The 17,680-nt window shown below is 44.8% G+C and overlaps 1 protein-coding gene across 1 annotated transcript in view; it reads left to right on the forward strand.

The window, feature by feature from the left end:
• Positions 1-17,680, forward strand: part of LOC141165622 (double-headed protease inhibitor, submandibular gland-like) — a 39,043-nt gene that overhangs the window by 2,338 nt on the left and 19,025 nt on the right. The window contains exons 3-5 of the mRNA XM_073651356.1: positions 12,081-12,205; positions 14,141-14,192; positions 16,863-16,981. Coding sequence (XP_073507457.1) covers positions 12,081-12,205; positions 14,141-14,192; positions 16,863-16,981 — 296 coding nt within the window. The remainder of the gene's footprint in view (positions 1-12,080; positions 12,206-14,140; positions 14,193-16,862; positions 16,982-17,680) is intronic.

Here is a 17,680-nt window from a genome sequence, read left to right on the forward strand (position 1 = left end):
GAAGATACTGTCCTGCATTTAAAATGGGCAAGTCACGTGGCAAGGGTCGGGGAACAGGATGTGATGGTAATGGTGCATGCAGAGGCCGAGGACAAGGCCGCGGGCAAGCCGAAATTGTGCCACAACAAACACCCACATCTTCTCGCCTGACCTTCCTGTCCCAATTTCTAGGGGACCACAGCACACCACTATTGAACCCAGAGCAGTGTCAAAAGGTTGTTGGTTGGATAGCGGATAATGCTTCCAGTCACTTTGCCACCACCACCACCAACACCCTGTCTTCCACACGGTCAAGTCTCAGTAGCCGTGAGACCGCATTTTCCTCACCCTGATCTTCCTTCCTCCCACCATGCCGAGTACCCAGAGACAACTGATCCCACACTTGGACACTCTGAAGAGCTGTTCACTTTTCCATTTATAGATTTTGACCTCTCACCCGGTCCACTTGAAGCGGGGCAAGAGGAGATCGCGTGTAGCAGCCATGGTCACACGAAGGCGACGGAGGGAAAGTGTCACAAGAGGTGGACAATGATGAGACACAATTGCCAGAAAGTCAGGAGGAGGACCAGGGTGCGGAAGAGGAAGACGAGGTGGTGGATGATATAGTAACTGCCCCAACCTGGCAGGAGGACATGCAGAGCGAGGACAACAGCACACAGGGGGAGGGAGGCAGAGCACCCCAACAGGCAGGAAGAAGCAGTGTTGTGGCCGCAAACAGAAGGCAGGCAACCGTTCCCCGTAACACCAACACGAAGGAAGTTGCCAGTACAACTGTTAGGTCTTCCCGAGTCTGGTTGTTTTTTAAAGACTCTGCCGATAACCCCAAAAAGGCCATTTGCACCACCTGCCAGGCCAGCATCAGCAGGGGTGGCAAAACGACCAGCCTGACCATCAACAGCTTGATCAGGCACATGGCAGCAAAGCACCTGACCCCAGGGTCCAGGAACAGTGTCTGCGGGTGGCACCATTGCTTCTTCCACTGTTGTGCATGCAAGCCAATCCCCTGTCCATGGTGCATGCGAAGATGCCTCCTGCCCTGCACCTGTCGTTGCACACTCTCAAGTAGCAGCATCAGGAAGCACGTTCATGTCCTTGTCCCAGCGCAGCGTTCAGTTGTCCATACCCCAGTCCTTGGAATGCAAGCGCAATTAGGCAGCCAATGCCCCACAGGCCACACTACTAAATTCTCACATTTCACGACTGCTTGCGCTCGAAATGTTGCCTTTTAGGTTCGTGGAGACGGAAGCATTCCGCAACCTGATGGCGGAGGCCGTTGCTCCGTACTCGGTCCCCAGCCCCCACTATTTCTCCCGGTGTGCCATGCCCGCATTACACAAGCACGTGTCCCAAAACATTAGCCGTGCCCTCAACAACGCAGTTACCGGTAAAGTCTACCTAACCACGGACACGTGGATAAGTGCTTGTGGGCAGGGACGGTACATCTCACTGACTGCACACTGAGTTAACATAGTGAAAGCCGGGACCCAGTCGGACCTTGGGACGGAACACGTCCTCCCGACGCAGGGGATTGCGGGCCCTAGGTCAATCAGGGTTGCCCCCATGGTCTACAGCTCCTGCACCTCATCCTCCTCAGCCTCCTCTTCAGCTTCCATCTCCGAAATGATCACATCAGTCACAAGCTGGAAGCACTGCAGCACTGCCTCGGCCAAGCGGCAACAGGCTGTGCTGAAGATAATATGTTTAGGTGACAAGCTGCACAATGCTGAAGAGTTGTGGACAGCTCTGAAAGAGCAGGAAGATCTGTGGCTCACACTGCTGAACCTACAGCCAGGCATGGTCGTGTGTGACAATGGCCGGAACCTGGTGGCGGCTCTGAGGCGAGGCAAGCTCACACACATACCATGCCTGGCCCATGTGCTTAACCTCGTGGTTCAGTGGTTTCTCAAATCCTACCCGGAGCTTCCGGATCTGCTTGTTAAAGTACGTCGCCTGTGTGCCCATTTTAGAAAGTCAGCTACAGCTTCCGCCACCCTTGCAGTGTTTCAGCAGCGTTTTCAGCTTCCGGCTCACAGACTGGTGTGTGATGTCCCCATGCGTTGGAACTCTACACTGCAGATGTTGGGAAGGATTTGTGAGCAGAAGAGGGCAGTTGTTGAGTACCAGCATCAACAAGGCCGTCGGTATTCAGTTCAGACTCCACGCATAAGACCTCAGTAGTGGACATGGATGTCAGACATATGTACCATCCTCCAAAACTTTGAGGACTCCACGAAGATGGTGAGCGGCGATGACGCCATAATTAGTGTCACCATCCCGCTTCTCTGTCTTCTGAAACGCTCTCTGCTCACAATCAAAGAGGATGCATTGCAGGCAGAGCATGATGAGATTTAGCAAGGAACCATACAGGGTGATTACACACAGCCAAGCCTCATCTCATCCCAACGTGGATTGGGTGACAATGAGGAAGGACAGGAGCTAGTTTCATGCACTATAGACGGTACTACCTGCACAGCTGTCATACCGTCTGTTCAGCGTGGATGGCCAGAGGACAGAGAGGAGGAGGAGGAGGAGAGCATGGTCAGTCATCCTCTTGGTGAGTACACGGAAGTCTTGCCTGTTAGTAGTCTGGCACGCATGGCTGAGTTTATGTTATGCTGCCTTTCCCATGACCCTCGCGTTCTCAAAATTTTGGGTGACAGTCATTACTGGTTGATGACACTTCTAGACCCACACTACAAGGAGAACTTTATATCTCTTATTCCTGAGGCGGACAGGTCTACAAAAATGGGGCTGTACCAGAAGGCCCTTGTTGCGGAACTATTAAAAAAATTCCCATCTGAAAACGCTGGCGGCAGAGGGCACACTTCGTTGGACAACCAAGGAGTACAGGCGAGAGAGACACAACTTCAATCAGGCAGAGGCAGGTGAACACTGTCAAAGTTCTGGGAGAGTTTTCTCAGACCCTCCCATCGCACAGGTCCTGAGGCACGGGGTACTCTCACAAGGAGTGTAAAGTTTGGGAAGATGCTGAAGGAGTACCTTGCCGACCGTACCAACGTCCTCCGTGATTCCGCTGTGCCTTATAATTATTGGGTATCCAAGCTGGATACGTGGAATGAACTGGCTCTCTATGCCTTTGAGGTCCTGGCCTGCCCTGCCGCCAGCGTTTTATCAGAGCGGGTTTTTAGTGCCGCTGGTGGAATTATAACTGATAAGCGCATCCGCCTGTCAACTGAAAATGCTGACAGGCTGACTTTTATAAAAATGAACAAGGGCTGGATTGCGCCAGACTTTTCAACACCACCGAATGATAGCAGTGTAACATAAACTCATGCAGTGTCTTTTCTTGGGAGGTGTATTCCCATGCACCTTTTCACACCCACACATGGTTATACGCTTCCTGATTTTGGCTATTTGCTCTTGTCCTCCCCCTTCTCCTCATCCTCCACCACCATATCACTAGGGTGACTGTGCAAAACCCACATCATTTTTTTAAAGGGTGTTTATGATGCCCATAAAAAAAATTTTTTATACAGTATGTTCATGTTATACCCCCCTGGGGTAAATGTTTGTCAGCCCATACACTTAGTGCATGGGCATTACAAGTATAGGAGGCCCGCTCCTTTCTAATGGGAACATTTTGTTATGAGGCCCTCCTCCACGTCTCTTCCAAGGGGCATTGAAGTGCCTCCAAATTTTTTGCAGCCCTTGCATTCACTGCATAGGCCAACACTATGGGAGACTCTCTTCTTTCTAATGGGAATTTGTCATTACTGTGGCCCTGCTCTATGTGTCTTTAAATTCTTAGTGTGGTTTTTCCTAAAATTGATTAGCTGTTGGACTCACTGCATACCCCATAACTGTATAGCAGACCCTCTCCTTTCTAATGGGAACATGTTGTACTTGTTACTGTGGCCCTGCTCTGTGTGTCTTTAATTTCTTAGTTGGGTTTTTCCTAAAATTGGTCAGCCGTTGTACTCACTGCATACCCTATAACTGTATAGCAGACCCTCTCCTTTCTAATGGGTACATGTCGTACTTGTTACTTTGGCCCTGCTCTATGTGTCTATAAATTCTTAGTGGGGTTTTTCCCAAATTTTGGCAGCCCTTGCAGTCACAGCATGGGCATTACCACTATAGGAGACCCGCTCCTTTAAAATAGGAACATTTTTTTTACTGAGACCCTCCTCTATGTCTCTTCACAGGGGTATTGGGTTGCGTCCAAATTTTTGGCAGCCCTTGCAGTCACTGGATACGCAATAACAGTGTACGAGACCCACTTGTTAATAATGGGAACAACAAAGCATAGCCGGCTGATGGCTCTCTAACAATAGCTAGGGCCGGCTGCTGGCCTTTTAAGAATAGTAAGGGCCGTCTGATGTCCATATAAAAATAGGCTTTATGACTTTCAGAGTCCCTCCATCATAAATAAAACAGGATGTGTCTGATGATGTGTCACACACCACATTGCCAGATAAGGTTGTAAAATGTTAAAATGACATTTCCCGGTGAATGCATTTGTCTTAAAAAATAACGTAAAAAAAACCAAAACAATAGGATCTTTCTTTAGTATAAAAAACAGCGTCACCAATTTAACCTCAATGTAATCACATTGTTCAGCTCATGCACCTCCTCCTCCATCTCCGAAATGACCACATCAGTCACAAGCTGATAGCACTGCAGCACTGCCTTGGCCAAGCAGTAACAGGCTGTACTGAAGATAACATGCTTAATGCTTAATTGACAAACCACCCAGCGCTGCAGAGTTGTTGAAAGCTGTAACACAGCAGCCTGATCTGTGGCTCTCACCACTGAACATACAGCCAGGCATGGTCGTGTGTGACAATGGGCGGATCCTGGTGACGGAGAAATGACAGCCGGAGTAGATACAGTTTCCCTCCAAGCTAGTACTTTCACCGAGCTAAATACTAATCTCAGCAAAAAAAGTTGTGGACTGGCTCCGTACCGTCCCTAGCCACATTCACCTGTCCACGTGTTTGTGGTTAGGCGGTCCTTCCCAGTAAGTGCACTGGGGAGGGCACGGGTAATGTTGTGGGACCCGTGCTTGTGGAAGGCGGAGGCGACACCGGGAGAAACAGTGGCGGCTGGGGACCGAGTATGGACACCCGGCCGCCGCCGGCATGAAGTTGTGAAAAGCTTCCGCCTCCACGAGCTTAAAAGGCCATATTTCAAGTGCAAGCAGCTGCCCAGAAATCTGGCAGTTTAGTGTTGCGGCCTGTGGGTGGGTGGGTGGCTGGCTGCATACTTGCACTTGCAATCCAAGTAACAGAAAACTAAGCAGATGGTGGCCTCTATTATCATCATGGCCTCACCTCGGCACTATGAACTGTCCTGAAGGAGAAGTCAGGGCCCACCGGAGGAGTCTCCGGTTCTCTGGTGGGCCCGTCCAACCCTGCCGAGAAGCAGCCTGGCTAAGAAAAGTGTGGCGGAAGGTTCCCGGACACTCTGTGGCTGCTTTTTTAATGTGGATCGGCCATGCTTATGCATGTTATTTCTTAAACCGCATTACAGATCAGGCCAATGTCCAACTCTGTTTTCAAGAAATTAAATGCGCAAAGAAAGATGTGTGTGTGTGTCAAAGCACCACTGAGAAGTGTGAGTTGATGTTGGATGGGCTGCCATTGCTTCTGCAACAAGCTGCATTAGAGGACTTCCTTTGAGAAATGACATGCAGGGTTCATACGGTTTCCCTCTATGCCAGTCCTTTCACCGAACTAAATACAACTCTCAGCAAAAAAAGTTGTGGAATGACTCCATACCGTCCCTGGCCACATTCACCTGTCCACGTGTTTGTGGTTAGGTGGTCCTTCCCAGTAAGTGCACTGGGGAGGGCACGGGTAATGTTGTGGGACTCATGGTTGTGGAAGGCGGAGACGACTCCGGGAGAAACAGTGGCGGCTGGGGACCGAGTATGGACACCCGGCCGCCGCCGGCATGAGGTTATGAAAAGCTTCCGCCTCCACGAGCCTAAAAGGCCACATTTTAAGTGCAAGCTGTTATGTTCTGCTACCAAAGCTAAGGAAAGAGAGGAGATCTGTCCCTACTATAAGACTCAGCTGAATCCCTACGATGTAACAGGGAACCTGATCCTGCGATCAGACCTGCTAAAGTCCTAATCTAGTCTGTACGGAGACCTATAGATTTGGGGAGGGAATCCCTACAAGTACTAAGGACTGGGAGGAATATGGGACACCTCCTAACAGAAATAGCAGCAGACAGACGAACAAACAAAATAGATAGAACCTAGAGGTCCGTAGACCAAGCAAACTAACAGAGTTAGATACAGAGCACAGGCTAGCTAGAAAGTAGATATACAATGAAGTCCAGCAAAGCCAGAAGGGCGGAGCAGGATTAAATAGGCCAACAAGGTCATGTGACCAGCAAAGGAAAAAAAACCTAACAGCAAGGTTCTAACAGTACCCCCCCTTCTAAGAGGATCCTCCGGATCCCCTAGGACCAGGCTTATCAGGAAATCTCCTGTGAAACGCTCTGATAAGTCTGGACGCGGAAACATCATCTGACCTCACCCAAGAGTTATCCTCGGGTCCGAAACCTTTCCAGGCCACAAGATACTGCAAACTACCTCTATACCGTCTAGAGTCAAGGATGCGAGAAATTTCATATTCCCCGTCCTCCACCACCGGAGGAACAGAGGCAGAGGCGTCACCATCCGACACAACAGCTTTTTTTAACAGAGAGACATGAAAGACCGGATTAATTCTCCAGGAGGTAGGAACCTCCAACCTAACAGCAGATTGGTTGACAACCTGAAGCACCTTAAAGGGCCCTACAAACTTGGGACCCAATTTCTTAGAAGGAATCCTCAACCGCAGATTCCTAGAGGACAACCAAACCATGTCACCAACAGCGAACAAAACCTCCTGTCGTTTCCTATCAAAGTAGTCTTTAGATTTTCTGTTGGCCTCCTGAAGATTACCACGCACATCCGTCCAAACTCTTTCCAAATCACCGGAAAAATTCTCCTCCTCAGGCACGGCAGATCCCAACTTGGAGAACGACCCAAACGACGGATGTCTCCCAGAACAACAAAAAAAAGGCGAACAACCAGCAGAAGAAGATGTATGATTGTTCAGAGCAAATTCGGCAAGTGGCGGAAACTCAGACCACCCCTCTTGATTGTCTGCCACAAAACAACGCAAGAACTGCTCAACATCCTGGTTTTTCCTTTCTGTCTGGCCATTAGATTCAGGATGATATCCGGACGAAAACGACAAATGAATTCCCAACCTGTCACAAAAGGCACGCCAAAAACGAGCCACGAACTGAGGACCCCTATCAGAAACAATGTCAGTAGGAACGCCATGAAGTCTGACAATTTCCTTGACAAAGGCCTTAGCGAGAGTTTTAGCGCAGGGCAGTTTGACGAAGGGAACCAAGTGACACATCTTGCTAAAACGGTCCACGACCACCCAGATGACAGTAAAACCCTCAGAGGGGGGAAGGTCAGTTATAAAGTCCATAGCCAAATGTGTCCAAGGAGCACTGGGGACCTCCAAAGGACAAAGCAACCCCGCAGCAGGAGTATGTGAGGACTTAGATCTAGCACATATAGTACATTGGCGCATCCACTTAATGACTTCCTTCTGCCATCCAGGCCACCAAAAACTGCGACCCACCAGTCTCTTGGTCTCAGAGATTCCGGGATGACCTGCCAACCGAGATTCGTGACACTCAACAAACAAATCTCTCCTAAAGGTCCCAGGCACAAACAACCTCCCATGAGGAGTGTTAGATGGGGCATTCTCCTGAGCTTTAAGAATCTCATCTTCCAAAACGGAGTCTAAAGCAGCTATCACAACACCTTCTTGTAAAATGTTTTCCTCTTTCTCAGCACCGACTATGGGAGAAAAACTGCGAGACAAGGCATCCGCCTTAACATTCTTAGTACCAGGGATGTAAGTAACGGAGAAATTAAACCGCGAGAAAAACAGTGCCCACCTAGCCTGACGGGCATTCAGGCGCTTGGCAGCGTCAAGATATATCAGATTTTTATGATCCGTAAGAACCTGAACGGGAAATTCCGCACCTTCCAAGAAGTGGCGCCAGTGTTCAAATGCGAGTTTAATAGCCAATAATTCCCGATTACCAATATCGTAATTCAATTCAGTCTCCGAAAATTTTTTTGAAAAAAATGCACAGGGATGTAATCCATCCCCGTTATCCTGAGACAATACTGCGCCAACCCCCACAGAGGAAGCATCAACCTCAACCAAAAACGGCCTAGTAACATCAGGCTGCATAAGGATGGGAGCAGAGGTGAACCTCTCCTTGAGATACACAAAAGCTTCAATGGCCTCAGAAGACCACTGAACCGCATCAGCACCTTTCCTGGTGAGATCAGTCAGAGGTTTGACAATACTAGAAAAATTTTTTATGAATTTTCTATAGTAATTGGCGAAACCCAAAAACCTCTGTATTGATTTCAAACCAATAGGCCTAGGCCATTCCTGCACAGCCTGAACCTTAACCGGATCCATCTCAAAACCTTTGCTGGAGATAATGTAGCCCAAAAAACTAATTCTCTGTACAGCGAACTCACATTTCTCCAGCTTAGCAAAAAGCGAATTGTCCATTAATAACTGTAATACCTCACGCACGCTCCGCCAATGAGACTCCAGATCTGGCGAATAAATCAAAATGTCATCCAAATACACAACCACATTTTTACCGATCAAAGGTCTAAGGATGTCATTAATCAGATTCTGAAAAAATGCAGGAGCATTAGTAAGACCAAAAGGCATAACCAGATTCTCAAAATGACCCACAGGAGTGTTAAAAGCAGTCTTCCATTCATCACCCTCCTTCATGCGCAACAGATTGTATGCCCCCTTAAGGTCAATTTTAGAGAACCACTTGGCCCCCAATAACTGGTTAAACAGATCAGGAATCAATGGCAGTGGGTAAGGATTGCGTACCGTAATTTTGTTAATCTCACGAAAATCCAGACAAGGACGTAAACCGCCGTCCTTTTTTTTTACAAAAAAAAATCCAACCGCCACAGGAGACTTAGAGGGCCTAATGTGACCGGCGGCCAAACTTGTCTGTATGTATTCCTCCAAAGCCTTCCTCTCAGGAATAGTAAGGTTAAATAAACGACTTTTAGGAAGAGTCGCTCCAGGGACAAATTCAATAGAACAATCATAGTCTCTATGGGGAGGCAAAACCTGCGATTCTTTCTCAGAAAAAACTCTCCAAAAATCCTGAATAGGAACAGGCAATTCTCCCCTATCCAAAGCTGCAATACGCCCGTTACAACACTTGTCATAACATTTATGGCTCCAGGATTTAATTTCACTGGTAGACCAATCCAGTACAGGATTGTGAAATTTTAACCAGGGCAAACCCAATATTACTGGAGAAGGCAAGTTATTCAACACTACCAAATCCAATTTCTCATGGTGAACACCATTAATAGTGAGAGGAAATTCACTGACCTTGAGAGTAATATTCTTCAAAGGGGAGCCATCCACAGAAACCACAGCAATGGGGGATGATAAAGGTTCAGGTTTTAAATTGAGTTTTTCCACGAATCCCCCATCAATAACATTCAGTGTAGACCCGCAATCAACAAACACCCGAAATTCCATTAATTTTTCCTGAGCAATCGTGGAAGCAGCTAAAAATATACCCTTGGAATTTAAACAGGCAATACGGGCGTGACTGACCATTTTTTTTTCTTTCTTCATACGAAGCTCACAGCCTTTAATCAAATGACCAGATTTTCCACAATAGAAACACAAGCCTTCTGAAAAACGACGGTGTTTTTCTTGAGAGCGGGGTGCCACCGATCCAATCTCCATCGGTTCACCACTGTTAGTACACACATTATCATAACCAGAAACTGACATAGCAGAGGATTTGCTCTCATTAACCCTAGCACGCAGTCTTCTGTCCACCCGTATAGCTAATTGCATAGCCTGTTGCAAATCCTCAGGTGTAGGATAAGCAATTAGCAGGTCTTTAACCTTTTCACTGAGCCCAGCAAGAAATAGACTTTTCAGAGCAGAATCGTTCCACCCTGTTTGAGTGGACCAACGACGAAAATGTGTACAATATTTTTCCATATTACCTGATCCTTGTTTTAAACGTCTCAACTCAGTCTCAGCTGATGCCACACGGTCAGGATCATCATATAATAGTCCTAAAGCAGAAAAAAAACTATCCACTGATCTGAAGCATGTATCACTAGGTTGCAAAGAAAAGGCCCACTCCTGAGGCTCTTTGCGCAAAAGTGACATTATGAACCCTACGCGCTGGGATTCATCCCCAGAGGACTTGGGTCTCAAACGAAAATACAATAAGCAAGCATTTTTAAATGAAAAAAATTCTCGATGTTCACCAAAAAATAAATCCGGCAAACATACCTTAGGCTCCAAGAAATATGCTCCAGGACAGTTACTCACGTGCTGACGGAGCTCGGCCACTTCCAGAGAGAGTCCCTGCAGGTGTTTAGCCAAATCCTGAACCGACACCATGATGGAACAAAAAAAAATCTTTCCTTAGAGAATTTACAGGCTGGACTTACTGTTATGTTCTGCTACCAAAGCTAAGGAAAGAGAGGAGATCTGTCCCTACTATAAGACTCAGCTGAATCCCTACGATGTAACAGGGAACCTGATCCTGCGATCAGACCTGCTAAAGTCCTAATCTAGTCTGTACGGAGACCTATAGATTTGGGGAGGGAATCCCTACAAGTACTAAGGACTGGGAGGAATATGGGACACCTCCTAACAGAAATAGCAGCAGACAGACGAACAAACAAAATAGATAGAACCTAGAGGTCCGTAGACCAAGCAAACTAACAGAGTTAGATACAGAGCACAGGCTAGCTAGAAAGTAGATATACAATGAAGTCCAGCAAAGCCAGAAGGGCGGAGCAGGATTAAATAGGCCAACAAGGTCATGTGACCAGCAAAGGAAAAAAAACCTAACAGCAAGGTTCTAACACAAGCAGCTGTCAAAAATTTGGCAGTATAGTATTGCAGCCTGTGAGTGGGTGGGTTTCTGGCTGCATACTTACGCTTGCATGCCAAGGAATGGGGTAGGGACAACTGAACTCTGCACTGGGAGAAGGACGTGGACGGTGATTGTTGCAGGTCTGCAATGACAGGTGCATGGCAGGAGGCATCTTCACATGCGCCAAGGATCACTTATGATAGGCACACTTTTAGGCAGTGACCTGGGAGTCAGAAATGCTTCCAGAGGTCTTCCCCATGCTGTTCCCATGTCTTTTCAGCACTGTATGCATGTGTCTGATGATGTGTCACACACCACATGGCCAGGTTGTAAAATGTTAAAATGACATTTCTCAGTGAATGCATTTGTCTTTGTTGAAAGTAATGCAAAAGTGCAAAAACGCATCAAAAATGCTATGTGTGAACATAGCCCAAGGTGTGGAGGAGTATTTTTGTTTTTGTTTATTTACTTTGCTTTATATGCATTGTACATGTCATGGAAAGGATGTTCCTTAACATATTTCCCAGAAAAATCCATTTTGGTTTCGTTTTGGTATGTTTTATTGTGAGTCCGTAAACGTGGTGTAATACCTGTGACAACTTTGTTGACAGCAGTGACCTGGGAGTCAGCAATGCTTCCAGGGGTCTTCCCCATGCTGTCCCCTTGTCATTTGAGCACTGTTCCCATCGATTTGGGCAATTTTTAGGCCCTCTGCAGACCTCCGGGGAGCCGCCTGAAAAATGCTCGAGTTTCCCATAGACTTACATTGGGCTCGTTGCTCGGGTTGAGCACCCGAGTATTCCAATTTGATCGACCCGAGCAACGAGTACCCGAGCATTTTAGTGCTCGCTCATCACTAATTGCCACTTTTCATATGGATAGTTTCATTATGATAATTATTAGTGTTGAGTGAGTATGTTCTGTTAACCCTTTCGCCGAGTATGCTCGGGAGTGATTTAAACATAACACCGAGCAGCTGTAACTACTCGGTGCTCGCCCGAGCATACTCGGCGAAAGGGTTAACAGAACATACTCGCTCATCACTAATAATTATATATGTACTAAAATAGTCAAATGTCTACCTTTGACTTTTGTTACCCTTAGTTTCTATTTTTCCACAGCCTAACTGTGATGTATACACTCCAGTACCAGATATGGGATTAATCTGCCCCAGAATTTATAAGCCGGTGTGCGGTACAAATGGTCGTACTTATGCAAGTGAATGTGACCTATGTTCATTCAGACTGTAAGTTCACATTTCAAGATGTTCATGCATTAGGATGTATCATTATTTTATGTTACATGATGTTTTTTTTATTTTAGCAACCTCTTAATGTTCAATTCAAGTCAATTTTGTGTGACTTGCCACCAAAATGAAAAGATCAGGGAGCACGGAGATATACACTGATCAGCCATAACTTAGAAGAGGACATGACGCCAGGGCAAAAGGGGCCAGCTTTTACTCTTCTTTTATTCCCTCTACTCTAATGAGTATTACATTTTTTTCTATCATATTTTTAATGTTTTTACTAAGGGGGCGTGGCTCACAGGATTCTCTGGGGGATTTTTTTTACGCTGCTCTGCATAATTACCCTGTGAGCAATGCCCCTAAGCAAAGTCCATCAAAATCAGCACATTAGGTACACTATATAATAAAAAAAAGAATTCACAGCGGAGCAGTAGGAATAAAAACAGAGTACAAATTGGCCACTTTAGATCTTGTGACAGGTCCTCTTTAAAACCACCTTCATAATGTTGAGTAGGTCCATTTAATGTGGCCAAACAGCTCTGACCTGTCGAGATATTGGCTCCACAAGACCTCTGAATATTGGGGCAATATCATTTGTAAAATAAAGGGAACCTGTCATGTAGAATAACACTACTTACCTGCAGATATGGGGTCAATCTGCAGGTTAATATCTTTCTGACACTGCGGTGGTGACACTGAGGGCCGTGCTTCATTTTCTCCCGGCAGTGGGACTCTCACTGCCAGCGGTGTCAGAACGCGATTAACCCCATATCCGTAGGTTAATAGCATTATTTTACATGACAGCTTGCCTTCAACATACATTTCTCACATAACATGCACCAATGGCTCCAGTATATGTTTAGTGATGCCTAAAGGACCGCAATTATATATATTTTTTTTAGTATATTTTTTTTCCACAGCTTATTATTATATAGCTCACTTGTCAATTTTTGCTGTGTAATGAATGCAGTACATCAGTGCAGAACTGGCTGTCAGTCAGTGCCAGGGTGTTCTTACTGCTGCCACTCACAACGTGGTGAGTGATGACTGTAGCCGCACCGACTTGCCTGAATGACTGAAAGCCCTTGGCTCCTGGAAGAAATAAATTCAATAAGCTCATTTTCTCCCAAGTGTCGCACTTTCAGAACAGCGGCCTAGCAGCTCCATTATGTTATTAACCTGCAGGTTAACCTTATATCCGCACGTTAATAGCATTAATTAACCTGACAGGTTCACTTTCAGTGTTTTTCTTTTCTAGTGGTAAAATAAAATTCAGAACCTTGTCCATGTCCATGTAGCTGGGTGAAGGCTTGTTGTTTGCATGTTGAACTCTAGTTTTTATTTATATCCTTTTGGGTAGATTTGAAATTTTGATTGATTTTTACTGTTTTGTTTTTCGGGAAAAGCGTCAAACAAAAAACTGCAATTCTGGAGTTTTGATTTTTCTTTTTGGCATTTAATGTACAGTTTAAATAATTTTATATTTTGATAGATCAGATGTTTTAGGACACAATGATAATGAAGCCATCTGTACGACTAGTCACATGCGTGGCTCTGTCCTCTCCAGCCATTAAAACTATGTTTCTCTCTGCATGGCTGAGATCATATAGCCAGTGGCTGATATATGCTGCCCATAGTTTGGGCAGCATATATCAGATGACAAGTTCTCTTTAAATCTAACCTATCTGTAGTCAGGCCAAGCAGACCTATTGGAGCTGGTGTTGCAGTGATTGACAGCCGCATGTAAATGGATACCGGCACTGGCCAATGTAGCACAGCTGGCATTGGCCACGTATGAAGGGGGCTCAGCTCCAGAGCCCGCTTCATACACCCCGCAGTGACCTGTTACGAAAATGTATGTCACAAGTCATTAAACACTTAATAACGCTTTCTTTTCCTTGACAAAGAACTTATTCTTTCATGTGTTCACAGGAAGTCAAAAAAGGCAATCAATATGAAGTACAGGACAAGATGCATTACAGAGGTGATTTTTTACACAAATAGTTGAATGGGCGCTGTGTAATACTTAATTTTCCCTGTGGTTGTGTTGCAGACAAATTGATCAAATACTGCTAGGTTTAAGGTTTTCCCACTGATTACAGTTGATAGGTCACAAAAGGGGACACTTTTTGATTAATTTATTGCCAAAGGCCCTTCTCAAGGCCTCCATAAACATGAGGCAGATATGAGACAATGAATGGTCATTCTGTCAGGGGAAAAAACCCATCTCAGACTGGATTGCCCATCTTGGATTTTCTTCAGTTGATGGTACAATCAGTACTTAAGATCACCCAAAGGAAAAATAACCTAAGATGCCTGATTGTGATTGGTCTTTTTAATGATAATTAACCTTTGACCGTCAGCCATTGGTTGAAACGAACGATTGTTTGTTTCACCAAGAAAGATGATAATCATTCATTATTGTGGAAGACGGCTGTTACAGCTCATTTTTATGTGATCTGTATGAAAGCCTTTACAAGAACAGACAGTTTTGGACTTCAGGTTCACTTATTTACGCTGATGCACACTGTACACTATTTAACAAAGCACATCCAACAATGTTTTCCCTAATCCTGTCTGACTCTATGTAATGTTGTTTAGATATGTTAATATACTTACTGATCACTGTCTTCCCTGGTTTCCAGATTTGCCCCTATCATCCTCTAGGTCACATGAGCTTTTCTCTTTTTTTGCCAGTTCACACAAGGACCCTTGTATGGGCCGAACATACTTTCTTATTGTACTGTAAACTTATTGAGCCTCAAAACGAAGCTCCAATGACTTACATTAAGGCTACATTCATATGTTCAGTATTTGGTCAGTATTTCACATCAGTATTTGTAAGCCAAAACCAGGAGTGGGTGACAAATGCTGAAAGTGGTGTCTTGTTTCTATTATACTTTTCCTCTGATTGTTTCTCTCCTGGTTTTGGCTTTCTCTCCTGAGAAAAAATACTGATCGAAAACTGACCAAATACTAATAGTGGGGCCTTAGGCCACAGCCTCACTATCAGTATTTGGTCAGTATTTGGTCAGTATCTCAGGAGTGGGAGCCAAAACCTGGTGAGGAACAATCAGAGAAAAGGTATAATAGAAACAAGTCACCAATTCTGCATTTATCACCCACTCCTGGTTTTGGCTCCCACTCCTGAGAAAAAATACTGACCAAATACTGATAGTGGGGCCGTGGCCTTAGAAAGAGACTTCTGACTCACACATAAACACCTGTGTGATCCGGATGGTCAGGTGCAAGCAGAGGACCAGAGCAGTGCTGGAAACCGGGAAACGGGGCGGTCGGTAAGTATATTAATGCACCTACACTGCATTGATAGTTAGACAGGATTATGGAAAAAAAATGTTGAGAGTGGTGATTTAGGAAAAGATAATCCAGCACTTGATTGGAGGTCGGTAAAAATAACCTACAGTGGGTAAAATAAGTATTTGATACACTGCCGATTTTGCAAGTTTTCCCATCTACAAAGAATGGAGAGGTCTGTAATTTTTATCGTAGGTACACATCAACTGTGAGAGACAGAATCTAAAAAGTAATCCTGAAAATCACATTGAATGATTTTTACATAATTAAATAGCATTTAATTAAGCTTCACCTTCATGTGTGATCATATATTTGAACCATTAGGCAGCGCAGACTCTGAACCACCGTATTCCTCATTTATTGCAACATATATCCTTGGTGGCCCTTACATGCCTCTATAGGAGTTGTGACTGTCACAACCCTATCAGATGAGTGTACCTATAAATTTTTTACCAATTTTTCCAGTTCGATTTCCTTTAAGTGTTTGACTCCTCTTCGCTTCTTCTTGCTGATGTAGCTCCCGCTACTTTATTTACAGTTGCATAATGTCACCTCTGCTCTCCGCCGTCAATCAAGAAGTGGGGGACAGCACTGGCGGAGAGAAGCAAAGAAGAGAAGATACCCACGATGAATTTTGGTTAATTTTTGACTCTGCCTTTTTTTTCTGCACCAAAAACACAGCGTCTTACTGTTCTAGCAGAGTGGATGGGATTTATAGAAATCTCATGCCCGCTATGCTTTTCTTACTCTGCATAAACTGACCTGTGGTACGTGTTTGAAATCTGCAACATGTCAATTTCTCTTGCGAGTACACTGATTTATGTGCGGATTTTCCCCATAGACTTGCATTACATGTGGAAAATCTGCAACGCTAAAAGCTTATGTGCTTTAGTGCTTTTCCGCTGTGGAAACACATTAAAAACACATGTAATCCATAAATGACTGTATCAATGAAGTTTATTCAAAACTAAATACTAGGAAGTATCACAAACAAAGCAGCTTTATTTAAATATGACATACCAACAAGAGACAAAAACGTGATAAAATTGCAATGAAAACCATGCAAGTAACTTACCCAATAGGTAAAGAAATGCTGCAGAAAATCTATTACATCAAAAACTTACCAAATATTCATTGTGGGACTGTAGCCCAATAGGTACCTTTCAAAATGCTTTAGACTGCCCTATCCTAAACTACTTCTGCTTGCTCAAGAGTATTATTGGTGACAGGTTCCCTATATACCTTTTTTTTGCTTCCCAAGTTTTCACATTTTGAGACCATCTAGATTTATAGTGTTTAACATCTAATTACATCTCACTTATTTTCTCTTGTATATCAGCAAGTTCAGGATGAATGTGAAGGAATGGGAGTATTTTGTACTCTTGACTATACACCAGTCTGTGGATCTGATGCTGTCACCTATCCCAACAAATGCACGTTCTGCAATACTAAGAAAAGGTGAGTTTTAGAAGTATCAGAGGTCTAAGGGGCAGCGTTTCTCCTTATGGAGAGTGATACACCAGCTCTGGCACGTCAAGGTAAGGAGGCTTATTTGCCATGCAATGCTCCTCTGGGAAATTTAATATGCAAATTGCCTCTTCAGAGAAAAAGAGGACTTGTACTCTATAGCGCCACCTATTGGAAGTAGCAATCCTACAGATCAATCACTGCCAATACTACAAAGTATGATAGTCTATCAAAACTAAAAGGTGTTGTCCACTGCTCAGACAATCACTTCTTAAATCCTAGATTTCTCACTGTAAAATAAAATAGTGTATACTCACCTCTTGTACCAGCGCCATTCCAGCAATGTCAGTGCCGAGTCTACCGAGGCTCGCGTGATATTGTCATGCCAAGTGAACACTGCAGCCAATTAGCTGCAGCTAATGGACACCTTTGTACCTCAGATGTCTGAAGGAAGTGTCAGAGCTGCAGCCCATTAGCGACCACTCATTGTTATGCCATGTGAGTACTGCAGCAAATGTCACGCAAACTCTGGGAGACCTGGCCCAACATTCCTGGTATCAGATGAGAGTATCTGATATTTTTATTTTATTATAGCACACTAGTCCTATGATAATTTAATCACAGAAAAACTTTTGAAGTGCTTAATATAAAATAATCTCTTTATTGAAAAACATATTAAAAGTAAACTAC

Source organism: Phyllobates terribilis, unplaced genomic scaffold (genome assembly GCF_046119375.1).
Source record: "Phyllobates terribilis strain yellow unplaced genomic scaffold, ASM4611937v1 Scaffold_11__3_contigs__length_659146591, whole genome shotgun sequence".
Taxonomy (NCBI): domain Eukaryota; kingdom Metazoa; phylum Chordata; class Amphibia; order Anura; family Dendrobatidae; genus Phyllobates; species Phyllobates terribilis.